Raw genomic sequence first — 16776 nt, forward strand, 5'->3', positions numbered from 1 at the left:
GCTGACGTTACACACACACACACACACACTATTAACACGCGGCTGCGTTACGCGATACTGGGAGGGTTCGCGCAGCCGGAAAATCATTTTGTCCGCACCTCCGCATATTAACTTTCATGGCGATTCCCGGTCACCGATTTGTTGCTTTTCGCCTCCGTTTTCGCCCGATGATGGAGTGCCGAGAGTAATGAAATTACGGAAGAAAATGATCTAGTACGCACTGGTTGCCCCGCTGACGAGGACAACGATGCATTACAGGGTTATCCAAGGGGTTCTCATAGTTGTGGGACACTTCCTTGACTTCATATGTTGGAAATTGGACTCTTTGGCCAGGCTCCTTAGAAATTCCTATTGGACTTTTCCAACAAGGGTGCTGTAGAGTCCAATTCCCATTACATTTAGTTCATTTCGTGTAAGAAAAAGTCAATAAAGTGTCCCATAGCTATGAGAACTCCTGGCAAACCCTGTATATGCGTTATGGGCGCGGTTTCATAGCCTACTTACCTTATTATGTATCTCCAGATCGGGTGCCGTTTCGGAACAATTTCGACAAGAAGTCAAACGCGTCGGTCCGGTGTAATTGTTATTACCATAATGGATAAAAGTACTTTATTCTTTCAGTCACGGCCTCGTTCTTTGCACACGCATCGTTGTTCATACGGTCTTCTCCCCATCGTATGGGATCAGTAACAATTGTCTAGAAGAATAATCGACTATACTCGGTGTGCGTCGGTCGAGTAGTGTTGGCTAGCTGTCTGTGTCTGTGTTTGTGTTTGTATGTGTGTGTGTGTGTGTGTGTGTGTGTGTAAGTGTATAGTTAAGTGTATATAAATTCAAATTGTTCTTTTGGTTTGTTTCACATTATTATCTAAAATCTTCGTACTTTGTGTAGGGGGAGAAATTAAAAACAAATAAAAAAAAAATGTAGCAACAATTTGGGCACATTTCGACCGACCCGACCTACTACCGCAGCCGCAGGTGAGAGTCTTTTACAATATTTACAAACTTTTTACAAAGAGGGATCATCGAATCGATTTTGCGACACACTTATCCACGAATAAACTGGAGTGAAAATTTGTTCGGTTGCTTGCTTTCTTTTTAGTTTTTTTTTTTTGGTTGCTTTCTTATGCTTTTGCATTACGTTCCTCAAATACTTCACTTTGGTGATATGTTTTTTAAATGTTATTTTCCTTTGCGGGTTTTTGTTTTTGTCAAATTTTTAGTACGATTTTTCGGGAGTGAACAGTGAAAAAGCACATCAAGATATTACTTCATTGTGTCGTAGTGATATGATCCGTGTCGTTTTGTTCGACGCTATACTTCCATAGTTAAAAAGCACGCGGCGGCCGATACTTGTTTGCCCATCTGGTTCGTACGTTCGCCGGTTCGTTTGATTCGTTCGTTCCTTGCGCGTGGCCTACTGGCTGGCATTGCTTGTAGCGTGCGTGGCGAACTCGCTGAGATGATGATTGTTGAGTCGACCAGCAGCAGGCAGCCAGCTTCGTGCACCGTACACACACGCGCTGCAGTTTGTTTGCAGTCGCCGTCGTCGTGGTACACAAGTTGTGGATTACCTTGTTCGCAGCCAATTGCTTGCACCCTGTGCTTGGCGCACCGAACAATGGCGTGATATGCTTCATCTTTTCCGTAACATGAATCGACCGCCCCGCGTCGCGTTCAATTTCTGTTTCTGTTCCGCAGCGGGCGCTCAGCCTTCCCAGGACCGTTGCTAGAAAGCGCGCTGCTACCACGACGGACGTACGGTTCACGTTTCGGCCAGGTGCCGGACAATACGACCGATTGGGCAGACGTCGCGGGTTCGAAAAGAGTCGGACCCGTACTCGGGACGGAATGTATTACAGTGAATGATAATAAAATTGTTATAGTTGAAGAGAGCGATTTGTTTGGATTGTGCCCGGCCCGGCCCGGCCCGCCCGATTCATGCTCGCATTAAGTTGCATTTAGGGCAGCGCAGCCGATGGCCAGAGCAAACGACCGGCGGCCAACACCGTGAGCAGCCAGCGCAATGTAAAATTCAAGCCCGATGAATATTTATTCGCCAATGCATCGCCGCTCGCCGCTGAAACACGGAATCAGACACGAAAAGAAAAAATACAAAACAAAAGGGATGACTGTCAATGGGGCTTTTGCTGTTTCGGCCGTGTAGGCCGTGCGCCATTGGCACATGGCACACAGAGGGCCCGGCCGGGGGAAGCGACAGCCGCGAAATTTGCGCCATAAAGAACCGTGCCCGCAGTCGCAGCACCGCAGCACCGCCGATGGTGGTGCTGTACCGCGTGTACTTACCTTGAACTCGGTCCGCTCGCGTGTCGCTCGAAACGGCCCGGCGCGACTCGAGCATGGGCGCTTTTTGAATCTTTTCCCCCTCGACGCTCTCCTCGTTGCTCTTCCAGTACACGGTCGAAATGGTGGCGAGGCACTGTCGAAGAAGCCAAGGAGAAATTTGCATGTTTTAGACATTTTTCTTGCCCGCCACCCTCCCCACCCCGGGACCGCGTACCTTGAGCTTCATATCGCCCCGTTTGAAATGTTTTGGCTTAACACGGAATTCCAGCCCCAGTATGGACGTTTCCAGCTTGTCCGGCCCGGACACGACCGGCTCGTACCGCTTCACGAGCGACCCGTCCGCCTGCTCCCCATTGATGTGCCACGCCAGATGAACCGCCGGTTTCGACCGGCCAGATGTGCAGTTCACCCGCACGATATCGCCGATCTGGTAGCGTGGCTTCCCGCCCGTAATGTACGGATCCTCCTCGGGCAGCACTGGGGCCGATTTGGGGGGTGGGTGTGACAGAAACAGACAGACATCATTACAATCGGCTCCAGCGCGTCCTGGGCTCCGTGCTGTACTCACCAACTACCAGCATTTCGCCGTGATCCGAGACCGTCTGGAAGGAGGGCGCCTCGGCCGACACCTCGCATCGATATTTACCGCTCGAGGAGAGATCGATCGGATCCAGCACCACCTGCTCGCTGGTAGAGTTCAGCAGCTGCGAAGGAAGGAAGGATGGGCAAGGATTGGGGGCAACAAGGCAACAAGAACAAGGGTCGTTTACTACCAGTCCAAACAATCCACCGAAGAAGGAGAACAAGAAGCGTGGTTGCTAATGCTTACTACTCACATCCACTATGATGCCCGGCTGAGGAAACACCGTCCCCGGCGGGTCGTCCCTTGGCACATATCGATAAAATTCGCGCCCATCCTTGTACCACTTCACCGAGTAGAGCGCTTCGCCTTCCATGTCATAATGACACTCCAGCCGGACCGAGTGGCCCTTGATGGTGTGCTTGGGCACCCGCACCTCCGTGAGCATAATACCTGAAGCGAATTCTGTCCGCACGGACAAGGAACGTAAATTTACAACATTAATGCTTACGACCTGACCGGGCGCGAGCGACGGGCGAGAATCCGCCGCCTTGCAAGGGCTTTCCGGAGCGTTACCTCCCGTTCCGATTCGATTGATTGATCATGTTTTGACTGAGTAAGCCATGACCATCAAAAAAGGATAATTAACATGTAGGAATGTGAAGCATTAAATGGTGTGTGTCCCACTCTCATCGACTCACCTTCCGCCAAGAGGAGCTGCAGTATGACGACTATCCAACGCCACATCTCGTACATTGTTTGCGTAATTCCCAACAACCGGCCGTGTACGCATACGTGCTCATATCGTTTCATCGGCGGCAGCAGCAATCCACATTCCAGCAGGGGCCCATGCTATCATTTTTTAATTGATCACTACTACTTCACTTCACTCTTCCTACGTCCTTTGCCACTCACTCCCTCTCTCTCTCACTGGTTTACTTTTTTCGTTCCGTTTCGTTCGCTTCTCGCTTCACACTACGCCACCAACCACTTAGGCCAGGACTTGGCGAGGACGCTTAGCTTCACTGTCGCACTGTCGCACTGCCGCTCGTAATCGATTATTGACAACCACTTCAAAGCCTACTAGCTCGTTGCTGTGCACACTAAACTTTTCGCGGAAGAACACACTCATTCGTTCGGTTAGTGATCAGTGGCAGGAAAAAAGTAACATCATCTATCCACTTCACGTCCCCGACCATCCCACCTCCCCGAGAAGCTTTCACCGGCCACTACACGTTTCGATGCGTAACATATAAAGCTGCACTCGTACTCCCACGCACTGCTAATCGATCTCCTCTTTGCTCGACTCCCTTCTTTTTTCGGCTCACAACGACCACAACTGTTTCACAAAATGAGCAATTTTACTGTATGTCCTGTATGTCCACCACATATCCACCGATTTTCGCACTAAAATAGCCAGTCGCAATTGCTTGCTGCGGGAAAAGCCAGGTGTGGGATGGGGTGTGGAAAACCGTACGCACCACCGAGCGCGACACTGTGCTGCTGGCTGCTGCTGCCGTTTTGCCTGTGAACGCGTGGTAACTAATGGACTGCGAAACCCAACGCAACCGCTTCGCTTCGTGCTGCGTCGTTTCCATGCTATGGTCGGGCCGAAACCGACGGCCGGGCCCGTTTAGAGTTCCGATTTCGTTTCTGCACCCGATGTTACCGAGCCGTGTGCAGCTCAGTACAGGGACGAGCAACGTGCATAGGCTTTAAACTGAACCACCACAGTTGCATTTGGTGGTGCCATCAATAATCCCTCCGCTTGTAAGTACAATGTTCTATTTGCTATGGTCGTGTTAAGTAGATCGTTAACCCAGCCGTACTATGCTTTCAATCCTGTTTCAAGAAGAACAACCCATTTCAGGCGAGATTCGATATCCGAGAGAGAGAAAGAGCGTAATTCACGCCTCGGAAGCGCAAGCGCTCTTTTGTAGTGGAAAAATGAAGCTGGAAAACTCCAAACACTCTGTCGGTTGGGACCGGAACTAACAACCCCAAAACCTCCACCCCGGGGAAGTTCCGACGTGGGAGGACGTGCGTGGACAATGCGTGTGCATGAGTGTCTGTGTCGTTCACTTCGGACGACGACAATGCGATCAACTGCTCTATCAATCAATTAGCCCTTCCGATGGCTTCGAAGCTACTATCTACCGACCGAACTTCCCACCCATTAACGGAATTATTATTTGCAACGGACTGTTGTGTAAAACAATAGAGGGGGAGGTGGAAAAGATGAACCGTGGCCGTGCGCAAAGGGTCATCTCGCGATTGCGATGCGCTTTGAACGCCGCCGTGCGTTAGAAATTCAATCAAAATGTTCCGTTCATGTCATAAATTAAACGATCGCGCGCCAACGGGTTTGTTCTGTTCTGCCGGCGGTGCCACTCCCCTTCTCTGCTTACCTTTTGCCACGCACGAAGAGAGGATGTTCTCAAGAAGTCAATCAAAGAGTTTGTGACATTTACGAGTCTTCTGTTTGCCCTTCCAATTGCATTGATGGTTCCGCTTGGCGAGAGGCTGGAAAAAAGGCAAGGCACATAGGGCGTAAATTAAGACATCGTGCCGAACCCCGAATCCCGTCTTGGTGCTGGTGGTGGGTGTGGTGATCGGACGCCCGGTTTTTTGGTAAATTAACTGTCTAGTTCGTGTTGGTGGTGGTTCTACCCATTTGCTGTGGTCCCTCTGGGCGTACCTTCTGGTTACCCGTGGGTTCTTCTTCGTGTCACACACACACACAAAATAAGAACACAAAACAGCGAACCGTAACGTACACTTGATTGGCTTTAAAACTCAAATTTATGATCTTATTCCCCAAAATTGCGCTCAGTTTATCTTTCGTTCACCCAACAGAGCCAGTACACCACACTACGAAAGGTAACAGTGTAAAACTAATGCTGTTTTTTCGCTCCATCTCTCTCTCTGGCATCTATCCACATTCCCACAAATATGATCCAATGTGTATGTGTGCCTGTGTGTGTGCTGCACTGTAATCATCCGACCCGGTGGCCAAATCGTCTGCTCAACGGACACTACTCCAGCACCGCATATAAAACCGCATGGAATCGTTTTTCGTCGACGGATCGGTTTTGCTCCTCTTTTTATTGCAATTGCAACTCTTGCGCGCTGCAGCGCGCACCCCAACGCTCTATCGAATGGTGGTAGTGGGTGGTGGGTGATGGGTGGGTGGTATCGAAAAGTGGTATAAAAAATGCAAGTGCATCGGAATCGATTTTTCCAGTTCAACGAAGGATTAAATATATTGCCTCTACAAACGCGCTTTCTTCTATCGAACGCGCCCCGCACACGTATACGCATAAAACCCCGGGTATCACGCAAATGGTGAAGAGCTTTTTTCGCGTTTCTTTATTTTGTAAAAACACACACACACACACACAGGCATCCCTCACTCACTCACTCGGCAGTCGATAAAATGCTGTTAAAAGTGTAGCATATACAGGACACAGCGCAGCGGTTTTCAAAGGCCCCCGATCGGGCGAAAAAGGGCGGGAGTGATTTATGAGAACGCGCGTGTAACGCCGCTGCTCGCAAAATTTGCCCTGCCATAATAATGCATTCCATGCCGCATAAAAATGGGGGGTGTGTGTGTGTGCATGTGTGAAGCTTAAAGTGCGGTTCTCGGCCCAGATCGGAATCGGAATCGGATCGAGAACGGATCGGGGTCCACTACGGGTCACTGATTAATCCATTATTTCTCCATTAGCCCGCAGTGGCACGCACGAATGGAAGAGTAAAGTGCCAACTTTTGCAGTCAAAAGAGTTTAATACCTCTCCAGCACAAAAATGACTTGACCGTGAGTGTGTGTTGGAATCAGTGGAATGTTTTGGCGTTACTTTAATTTTAATTTGATGTAATTTTATCAGTTCAAGTGTTCAAGCTACGGTTTCCCAACATTTCTGGCCTGTGTCAACCTTCCTGTGGGGGATGATGGGGCTGATTAGAACACACACACACATACACACACAAATACCAAGAACTGCTTCCCGCTCCATAATCATCTATTTAAGTTTTGCAACACAGAAACAGCAGCAACAGCAACCACTCACAAGCGAAAACAGCGACATTCTGCCTGTTTCCAGTACAATTAAACAATTAAGCACTGGCCAAAGAATAAATTGATGCCAATTAGCCACTTCCAAAAGTGGCATCTTCTAAACGCCCGTTCCTCACCAAACCCTAAGAAGTGTCCCGATGAATGGAGGGGTCTATCATCATTCGTTTGTGCACAGTTTGTTTGTCCAAAAGCGCAAGATTTGTATGTGGTTGTTGCAATGCATAATCATTTCGCAAGGATCAGTCTAATTTAACACACACAAAATATACGTGACGATCGCGTGCAAATGGTGTTTTTTTGAAGGAAATTATGACCCTTTCTTTTGCTGCTGTTGTTATGGTTGTGGTCCAAAAGAAGTATATAAAGCCTCTGGGACCTCTGGTTGGTCGTGGTGTTTGCGAGACCCGTTGATAAACCTGTGCGCAATCAAATCATGCGCGCGGGGGCTGTGAGGGTTTACTTTGCTGCACACTTTTCAAATCTTCGCCGCAAAACAAACAGTTGGACCCGGGCTGGGCGACTGTGGGGAAGTGCCGTGGAGACACCGTCAAGCGACACCGTATACGTCTGCCGTGTAATGAAACAATGAGCGACAAGGAGGCAGCAGCAGCAGCAGCAGCAGCACCATCATCATCACATCACGTAATTCTGATGGAGACAACTCTTTTTCACCTAGTTAGTGCATTGCTGCTGTACGTGACTGGAGACAAAAGAGGGACACTTCGGTTCGGTACGCTTTTGTCCCATCTGAAGTGTCCCTTTCCAGTTTTTTTTTTGCGGTAAACATGTGCACATGAGCTTTTTCCCCAACACAGAGGCGTTCGCTGGCGTTCGTTCGTTCGTTCAACCTTCAGCATCCACTTTGGCCATGGATTCCCGGGCCAGAAGAGCACACCCTGCCCTGTCTAATGCAATCTGTAGTGTGAGGCAAGGTTCCTTCTGTAACGCGGAAGGAAACGCCGCGGAGCCTTTCTGTTGTTGTCTTTTGGTTGAATTTGGCGTGTCCTTTTTCCCTTTGCGGCTTGTAAGAAATAACCTGCAATAAAATGCATAAATTATTTATTTGCCCATGATTCATCGCAAACTTACACGTCCGTGTGTTGCTAATTTCAAGCCTTGGTGCATTCTGAGTCAACTGCTGCATGCTAAATCGCCCTTTGTGCCCTTTGTGCAGCCCCGTTTGTGACCAGTCCATCACCATCCGGTCCGGCTGACCATTAGATGATTTTTTCCTGCGCTTGAAGGGTGTTTAAACCTGCCTTTATTTGTCCATTCTTATCCTCCCTCAAATACGGTGATGCATTATTTGTATTCCTGCCTAATGACAGCTGTGTTCTCACCTTCACCAATGTGCGCCCGTGGTCCCGCCACGGTGAGTAATGCGACCCGTGCAACGCACCCCTTAAACGGACCCACGCTGTGTTTCCCAAATACCCATAATGACTCATGCTCGAGATATGGAATACACATATCCTGCCAGGAGGGGAGGGGGTGTCGACAGTTTACCATAAAACGCTACGGTAACCCAATTGCAAGCCAACCAGTCAGTCAGCCAGTCAGCCTGCAGAAAAAAACAGGGAATTGACTTGCACTTTTCACCCTCCCCCGCTGAGTGGCCTTCACTGCCTGCGTGTCACTGTCTCGGCTTCGGACAGCACACATGCGGACATGCGGGGTTGCAGGGGGTGGCGATTAGGTTTCTCGCCGGAACGAACTTCCCGGAACGGGAGTAAGAGTAACATATTCAATCGAAAACCCCCCTGGCCCTACCCACTCTTGAGAGCGCTGTTAGCCTACATTTAACAAAACGTAGGCACAAAAGGCAGACGAAGACGAAGAAGAAGAAGCACAAGGAAGCCATTTAATAGACACGTTGTATTTGTAATTTTGTGAGAAGCGTCCGAAGGATCCCTATCCCAATGTTTTGGATTTTTGGGTGAAAGGGCCTGCCACAGGAGGGATCGATTTTATTTCAAACGAGCGTGAAATAAACACAGAACGCAGCCCGTAACGCCAATTGTAACGTGCATTTGATCGGACATCGGCACACGCAAGATAAACAGTCAATAACCAGGTTATTGGGAATGCCCGGAACTCGGGGAAGCCTCGCCCCGTAATGCGAATGCATCACACTCCCCTCCTTCCCGAGCGCACGTCATACAGAACGTTGGTTTGGAAAATTGTTTAGTGTTTTGCTTCTTGTTTTTGCCCTCTGTTTACGTAAAGCATATTTGTATGTTCTGTATGGCGCGAGCGAGCGCCCGCGCCCACTGCACGACTCTACTTCGAACGCCGTAAATCACGCACGCACGCACGGACGGTCGAACGCACCCCTGCTGTGATTAATGACGTCCTCTTCCACCCATTCAAACCACAAAAGCCAGTGAAAAACAGAAGAAAAAACAACGAACTGGTGCTTAGAAATGCTTAGCATCACTCCCATTTCCGTGGTACACTTCTACACACATGATGGCAACAACGCTACCGAATGTACGCAGTCTTCCTCTCGATCTTCACCTCGATTCGAACCTCTCCTCTCTTACACACCGAATCGATGCTGCATATGAAGTGCTATGGATGCTTCCAAAACCAACACCAAAATTGTTGTACCACCCCGACAAAAGAATAAAACCCCCGTCTTACAAAACCGTCACTCACAGCAGTGAGCGGATCGCCCTTTGCCGGCCATGAAATTTAACACTAAATGCGCGTCATGTGTCGTTTTTTTTTTTTTTGTTCGGTGTGTCATATCGACCCCCTTCATTGTGACCCTCTCCAGCGAACGGAACCACCATCACCCACCACCAAATCGCCATATGGTTTCAATTAGAGAGCGCGGTCTATCAACATTCGCGACACTCTCGCCTTCCGATGTGATCCGATAAAACCGTTTGAATTTTGGCATTTTATTTTCGATCGCGACACTTTTAGTCGCTCTTTTCTCTCCCTATTTCTTTCTTTCTCTCCCTCTTTCCATTCGCGAAAGCAACACGTGTTGATACATTGATCACCGATCATGCCACCGATAGCGTGTATGCGTGCGTCGCCTACTGCACATACATACTTTTTTTTATTACGCATCACACTTAAGCGATAAGCAGCTACGAACGACACATTGTCGTCGGGCGTGGGACCATCATGCTACCCAGCCCGGGGAAAGGACAGACCGATTCAATGCGCATCCTTCCAAAGTGCTGAAAAGTACTTAACATGGATGAGCGCGCGAGAGCGAAACCATTAAACTCGATCATTCACGCTATAACGCTAATGCATTTCACTGACGCTGTTCCATTTGCGTCCGCAGCTACCCTTTTGCAGGTCTCTAAAGTGTGTGTGTGTGTGTGGCGTGTTGTTGTTTTTTATAAATTTGTACTACCCTTCTGTTAGTCATCTCACGAGTGGATGCATGCATTTTCTCAAAAAGACGAACACGACTCGACGCACTAAATCTGCCTCTTTGACCATCAAGTATGGCGCGTAAATCGCATGGCACTCCAATGGAAGCACGTTGTTACTGACTTGCACTCTGCTGCACTCCAAAGCCCGGAAAGATGATCTTACTGGGCACGGCTCAATCATCATCGATTATTGCTGCGTACGAAGCGGAGTCACAGAGCGGGTGAAGGCGACACACACAGAGTGGTGATCTTGTTTGAAGTAATTTGTTTCCTACGGGGTTTTTTTAAGAAGCCAACGGATACATCCAACCCCGCTGCCGTAGATGGGCTTCCGGGCGGGCACCCACACTTCATGGGAACAAACAAGTGACAAAATGATGGTACTTCTTACTCCCACCAAACCAACGCTCACGCCCCGTGCTCATCGTGCAATGGGCCGCAGATGTCATTTTTTTCGGGCGTTCTCAAGCATCAGAAACACTCTGCAAACACAGATCGGTTCGGGTTAAATTGAAAACGCAGCACTCCAAAAGCCGTCCCCACAGTGCACAGACAGCAGCGGCACCAAGCACGAAGAAAGAAGCAAGAAGGCAAAGGATTGTACACAAAAAAATGCTCATGCTTAACGAATTGTTCGAAAAGAAAATGAAACACTATACACCACTCTCACTGTGTGCAACAAACAGTTTCAATTGTTGGTAGCGCCCGCTGCAACAAATTGATGCCGCGTCTCGGTGGCACCACATCGCCACCAACCCCAGCCTACTAACAACGCACCAAGACGCATCAGTGATTAATTGGTGTTGTTTGGTCTGTGCGTTCACATTGCCGGGCCTGTTTCCTGGTACGCCATGACAACGCACATAGTGTGTGCACTATTTGGTTGTAGAAGCATGTTCCGCGATTCCGCAATACGCGGGGCAAGTCCAGTGCAAATCGCCAATCTTCCCAGGCCACGATGATGGCCCGGAGGTAACGAATCGGTCACACAAATGCTTGACAAATACTACTTCCTACCAACTGCTGCTGCTGTTGCTACCTGCCTACGCCACGCTCCACGACATTGGGAAAATCCCGCCTACTTGTGTGTGTGAGGGGTTTTAAGGACCCAATTTAAAAACTTCTCGTTTTGTTTTCCACTCCTTGGCACGCGCTTTGTATACTTGCCAGAGGCAGGCATGGTACTTGCGATTACTCTCCCACTCCTTACTCCGGTTGATGCTGAAGGGCTTCCACCAGGTTGGCGTGCAAAACGAGCACATCCAAATCGTATGGCAATCAGCTCGCTGACGATCTGCACCGAAACTTCTCCAAGGTCTAAGTCGTTACCCGTGTTTTGTGTGTGTGTGCTTCAAGAGGCATTTATTAAGAGCGCGCCTCATCCTCGAGATTATTGAGATTTACCGATCGGTCCCGTAAATCGCTGTAGTTAGGAATTGGCCATAAATAACATGTTGTTGCGCTGTTGTGTTGCTGCACAAAGAAACCCCAGGCCCCAGACGGGGCTCATAAGCATAACGTTCCAGCCCCACTCCACCATCACCAACCCCGTACCGTGAGCGAGTAACTGTGGCTAATTGAAAATATCCCTGTTTACACGACGCTCGCGCCATTGTTTGCATTGCTTTTCTTGACAAGCTGAAAATGTTCGTGCAGACATGTGTGGTACCACTCTCTCCCCCCACGGGACGGAACGGGAAACGCGCCACACACACGCAGCCGGGCAACCGGGCAATAAACATAACGGATTGCGAATCGGCAGCTTTGAACATTTAGACGTGAATAATTAATTGCAACAACACTCCCCCCCCCCTCTCCCTATGCGCTCAAGCACGCTCAAATCCTCTTTACCCCTGTGGTGCCCCTTGCGTGGTTCAGTTAGTTTAACGATTATGGGATTTTTCTTCCCAAACTCCCAACCCACCGGCTAATGTATATGTAGCTCTTCAATAGTTTGTTGCCAAACGCATTGAAACATTGATTTTTAGCTCTGCTGACGCTTTATAGCGACCGCTGTCCACATGGTAATCTACTCGGATTAAGCCAATTCCAGCTGTCCAAGTACGAACACGAGCTTCATCGAGCCAATTGAACGAAATTTTGAAAACCAATCGATCAGCGTGTGTGTTAACCCAAGCGATAGAGCATATACGAGCTAACTAACCCAATCCATTCGGAATTGGTTTCGGCGACATTCAAGTCAAAATGTGTCCCTGAAACACGAACCTTCCGTGACATCATGTTGCCTGATGCTCTCAAAAATAGAACGCTTCCCTTCTTTCCAGCCTTTTGAGTCATCAATATGTACGGAACCACCAGCCAACCGCTCGCATGATCGCATAATGCGTGTCTAATCGATTATTTGCGCTGCTCGCGGCTCGGTTCCATACGCGTGGAGGGAGGGCTCCCTGAACCACCATCCACCCCCGCCAAGCCGTACCAAAAATGGACCTTTTTCTTGCGTTCGACCAGACGCACCCGAGAAGGCCGCAGCGGCACAGAGAAAAATGAATTATTTCTTACCAATTCTGGGGCCACCAGCGTCATAATGCGTGCCCAAACACCCATCAGTCGCGCGCAAAAGGAGTGTGACAACCCGCCAAACAAACCGTTTGAACCGGTTGCACACACTGTCGCTGACTGCAGTCCCCACCGGCAGTGGTGGCCACTATTGGAAGCCATACCAAAAAAACCCTGTGTGACGCATGCTCCACCACACTCATTTGTGAGCCCCATCGTGTGTGTGTGTGGTGACAAAGATACATAATTTAGTACGCCAAAAAATGAACCTAAAATCGTATCGTAAATACTCATCCCCACTACCCATGTGGCGCGTTTCGAGTGACCAGTACTTGGACCTTGACCAGAAGAAGGCTAGAACAACATCACAACATCACGTCCCGGGGTCCCTGCTGTATGCTAAGGACTCTTCCCGCACATCGAAGCAACCCTCCTCACACACAAACACACACACACACGATGCAGTCCGTAATCGGCTAAAGGGGCAAAGGGCTCTAGAGCGTGCTTTTGTTACGCTTCGGTTCCTCTCGGAGAGGGACAAAAAACGCGACTGCCTTCTACCGTTTCGTTCTTGCGCCCTTTCGCATTGGGTCGCATTCGCTCCAGCTGACACGCATCGCGAGTATGTGTGTGGGAGTTTATGACGCGGCCGTAGAACCAAATCGCGAGCGCGCGCGTGAGAGCGAGAATTATGCTCACTTTCCACAGAAGGGGCCCGAAGTCGGCCACATCGGCCACCCGAATGCCGAGGAGCTGCGGGTTGCGTGCGGTACCGTTCAACTTCATCACAATTGCTCTGACTTTGCCTGTGGTCGCCCGTGTCTCGGGGACATTGGATGTGGCTTCCCGTATTCGCGTTGGTGGAAGACAGTTTCGCGTTTCGGTTCTAATTACCGGGTTCGATTCACCTAAAAAAGTTCGATTCGACACAGGATTCTGAAAGCAAGCGCGTAAAGTGGTATTTAAAACGGACAAGTGCAATATTGTGTAAAGGATTTGTAACAAACAAGCTAACGAAAGTGTGCTAGCGTGGAAATGTCAAACTGAACTCCGATCCCGAGTGAGTTAACAACGCCTACTGTGACCTCCGTAAACTCGCGATGGATCGCCCGAATCGTACTCGAAGGCAACGAGTGATTTTCCGAAGGATTATGTGATGATGATGTTGAAGATGATGACCAATGATTAAACGATCCTCGACATTTTTACCGAGATATATACAAGTAGTGTGGCGTTATTATGTATGAACAACAATTGCCGGTGTCGATCGCTGACTGGTTTGCTTTCCCAATCGTGATGCACGCTACTACTGCCAGTTGCAAAAAGCATGGAGTGTTGATTTTATGGATCATTTTTCTACTGTCGATCATTGAAGGTGAGAGAGACTACAGCAGACAGATCTGGTGTTAGCTAATGTGTTGATTTTGTCGTCAACGTCTAACTGGTGCTTGTTCCCACGCTCCAAAACTGCGATTTTCTACGAAAGTTCAATATCAAATCGCGTTGTATAGAATTCAACTTCTTTTATAACGTTTATTTCTAACACGCTACCACGTTGCAGACTATGCGCTGGCCATTAAGCTGACCGAAGTGCGAGTTCCCAAACACGCAATCCGAGGTCAGGACGTCATGCTCGAGTGCCACTATGATATGGAAGGTGAAGCCCTGTACTCCGTTAAGTGGTACAAGGATGGGCGAGAGTTTTATCGCTACGTGCCACGGGACGATCCTCCGCAACAGACCTTCCCAGTGGAAGGTATTACGGTGAATGTACGTGTTTCCTAAACTTTCCACCCTCCCCCCAGCATTCCACTTAATTGCCTTTTATTCGCCTTTTTTGCGCGGCGGCACAGGTGCAAAACTCTACCAACAGTCACGTGATGCTGGAGTCCATCAACTTGTTCTCTAGTGGTAAATATCGGTGCGAAGCATCGGCGGAAGCGCCTTCCTTTCAAACCGTCGCCGAGAACGGCGAAATGATGGTGGTCGGTGAGTAAGGCATTCTACTACCCTTCCCTTTAGCATCTTGTTACTATCTCAGTGATCATCGTTAATGGGCTGATGTGTGTGTGTGTGTGTATGTCCACAGTGCTACCAGAGTCGGATCCCTTCATATCCGGGGGAAGGCCTCGCTATCAGATCGGTGATCATGTGCGGGTCAATTGCACTTCGGCACGATCCAAACCAGCTGTCCAACTGGCGTGGTACATCAACAGTGAACTGGCCGATCCGGCGTACGTTCAACACTATCCAACAATAGTTTCTCTCGCACCGGATCATCTAGAGACTTCAATATTGGGGTTGGAATTTCGTATCAAGCCCAAACATTTCCGCCGAGGGGACCTGAAGCTAAAGGTGCGTGTTCTGCTTGGACAAAGTAAAAGGTATTTAACTGTTCAAACTCAGCCATGCTCATTACTCGCTCTCGCGTCTCGTTCAGTGCCTCGCTACCATATCAACCGTCTACTGGAAAAGCAATGAGGAAAGCATGGAAAGCGACAGACCCCAAAAGGCTCCCATTCTTGAGTCGCGCAAATCCGGCCTCTCTACAGCTAGCCGGGCGGATAGAGTACAAGGTAATAGCTAATGATCGCCCCATGATCTTCCTGTCTTATCAATCCGCTTTTCTCTGTTTTTAGCAAACAACGGAGTTTCCTCGCATCAAGTCCCTGCACAAAGCTCTCTGGCGACCATCGTCATGCTGAGCGTTTGGTTCACTCTGCTTAACACAGTCCAAATCTGCTTCATTGCACGGTAACTGTACTTACATACCACCCAAATCAAACCAAACGGTTAATTGCTTCAGCTGCAGGAACAATTCATTCTGCGTTCTGTACTCACAATGGCACAATGAATTTGCAGACAGTCGCTGAAACGCAAGAAGCAGTTCAAAGCAGTTCCTTACAGAATCCCAGGATGGTGGGTATTATCGTTCTTATGAGTAAAATTTACATTTAAAATCCACTGTCTTGCATAGCGAGAAACTCTGCCAACACTCTCCCAATATCTTGGTCCATCATATTGTACATAAGCAGCAGCACACACACAAACATCTACTGCATGTGCTTCTTCAGCTTTAAAGTGAAAACTATTCCATTACACCCCCGTGTTAATGGGTCGAGAGAGGAAAACGAAAATATTATGAAAAACTTGTGTCACACAAGCTCAAAGGTGAGGTGTATATTCAGGTTGTATCGTACCGCAAAGACTTGTCGGAGGTAAGAATGTCTAGAAGAATGCTACCGGAATCGTTTCACGATCGGAATGCCAAATGTATTTATGAAAATCAGTTGAATGTAAGAAACGCGTAACAAAGAGTAATGATAATATAGAGCAAAACCTTTTACTTTGTCACATTTCTGCAACAGCACCAGTGAAAGATGAACTTTCTACTGATATATCACAATACTATCATTAAATTACTGTTACAATAAACAACGCAAAATCCAAACAAAGATCATTTCCTATCCAGATTGTACCATTGTACTGCCCAGTTGCAGGGTAAAAAATGTAATGCAAAACACCTTTCTTGGAAAAGGTTTTGCTAAATTTGAATGTATTATATTGTCTGTTTTGTAAAATAAAAACTATTTTTACGTAGAAAAGCTATATTTTGAGAATGCATCGATAAAACTTCCATCTGTAAAAGAGAAAGAGTTGAAAGGTTTTCGACAAAATATGGGACTTTAGGTCTGTTTAGAACTGTTGCTTCATAGAATCGTTTAAAAGACATATACGTGGTAATAGTTCATTCCACCGTTTGGCCGTTTTGTACGACACTTTGAAGCAGCTTTTCTTAGGACCTCCTTAGGACCTTAGGTAAGTAATTTAGATTAGTACGGTGGTCAATTAGCGTCCTTTCGGATAAACTTTAACAAACTTATTTCTCTAA

The 16776-nt window shown here is 48.3% G+C and overlaps 2 protein-coding genes across 2 annotated transcripts; one reads left to right on the top strand and one right to left on the bottom strand.

Annotated features, from left to right (window-relative positions):
• Positions 1–577: 577 nt before the first annotated feature.
• Positions 578–4445, bottom strand: LOC1278024 (uncharacterized). Its single transcript, XM_061658050.1, has 6 exons — positions 3589–4445; positions 3144–3352; positions 2876–3011; positions 2522–2784; positions 2308–2440; positions 578–2080 (listed from the first exon to the last, which is right to left on the bottom strand). Exons 1-6 carry the CDS (start codon positions 3698–3700, stop codon positions 1962–1964), a joined length of 972 nt encoding a protein of 323 aa, XP_061514034.1. The 5' UTR covers positions 3701–4445; the 3' UTR covers positions 578–1961.
• Positions 4446–13593: 9148 nt separating this feature from the next.
• LOC1278023 (uncharacterized) lies at positions 13594–16493 on the top strand. The gene is made up of 6 exons (XM_061656485.1): positions 13594–14259; positions 14446–14654; positions 14738–14873; positions 14974–15239; positions 15325–15460; positions 15524–16493. The coding sequence occupies exons 1-6, from the start codon at positions 14124–14126 to the stop codon at positions 15640–15642; spliced, it is 1002 nt and encodes a 333-aa protein (XP_061512469.1). The 5' UTR covers positions 13594–14123; the 3' UTR covers positions 15643–16493.
• The last annotated feature ends 283 nt before the right edge of the window (positions 16494–16776 follow it).

Source organism: Anopheles gambiae, chromosome 3 (genome assembly GCF_943734735.2).
Source record: "Anopheles gambiae chromosome 3, idAnoGambNW_F1_1, whole genome shotgun sequence".
Lineage (NCBI taxonomy): Eukaryota > Metazoa > Arthropoda > Insecta > Diptera > Culicidae > Anopheles > Anopheles gambiae.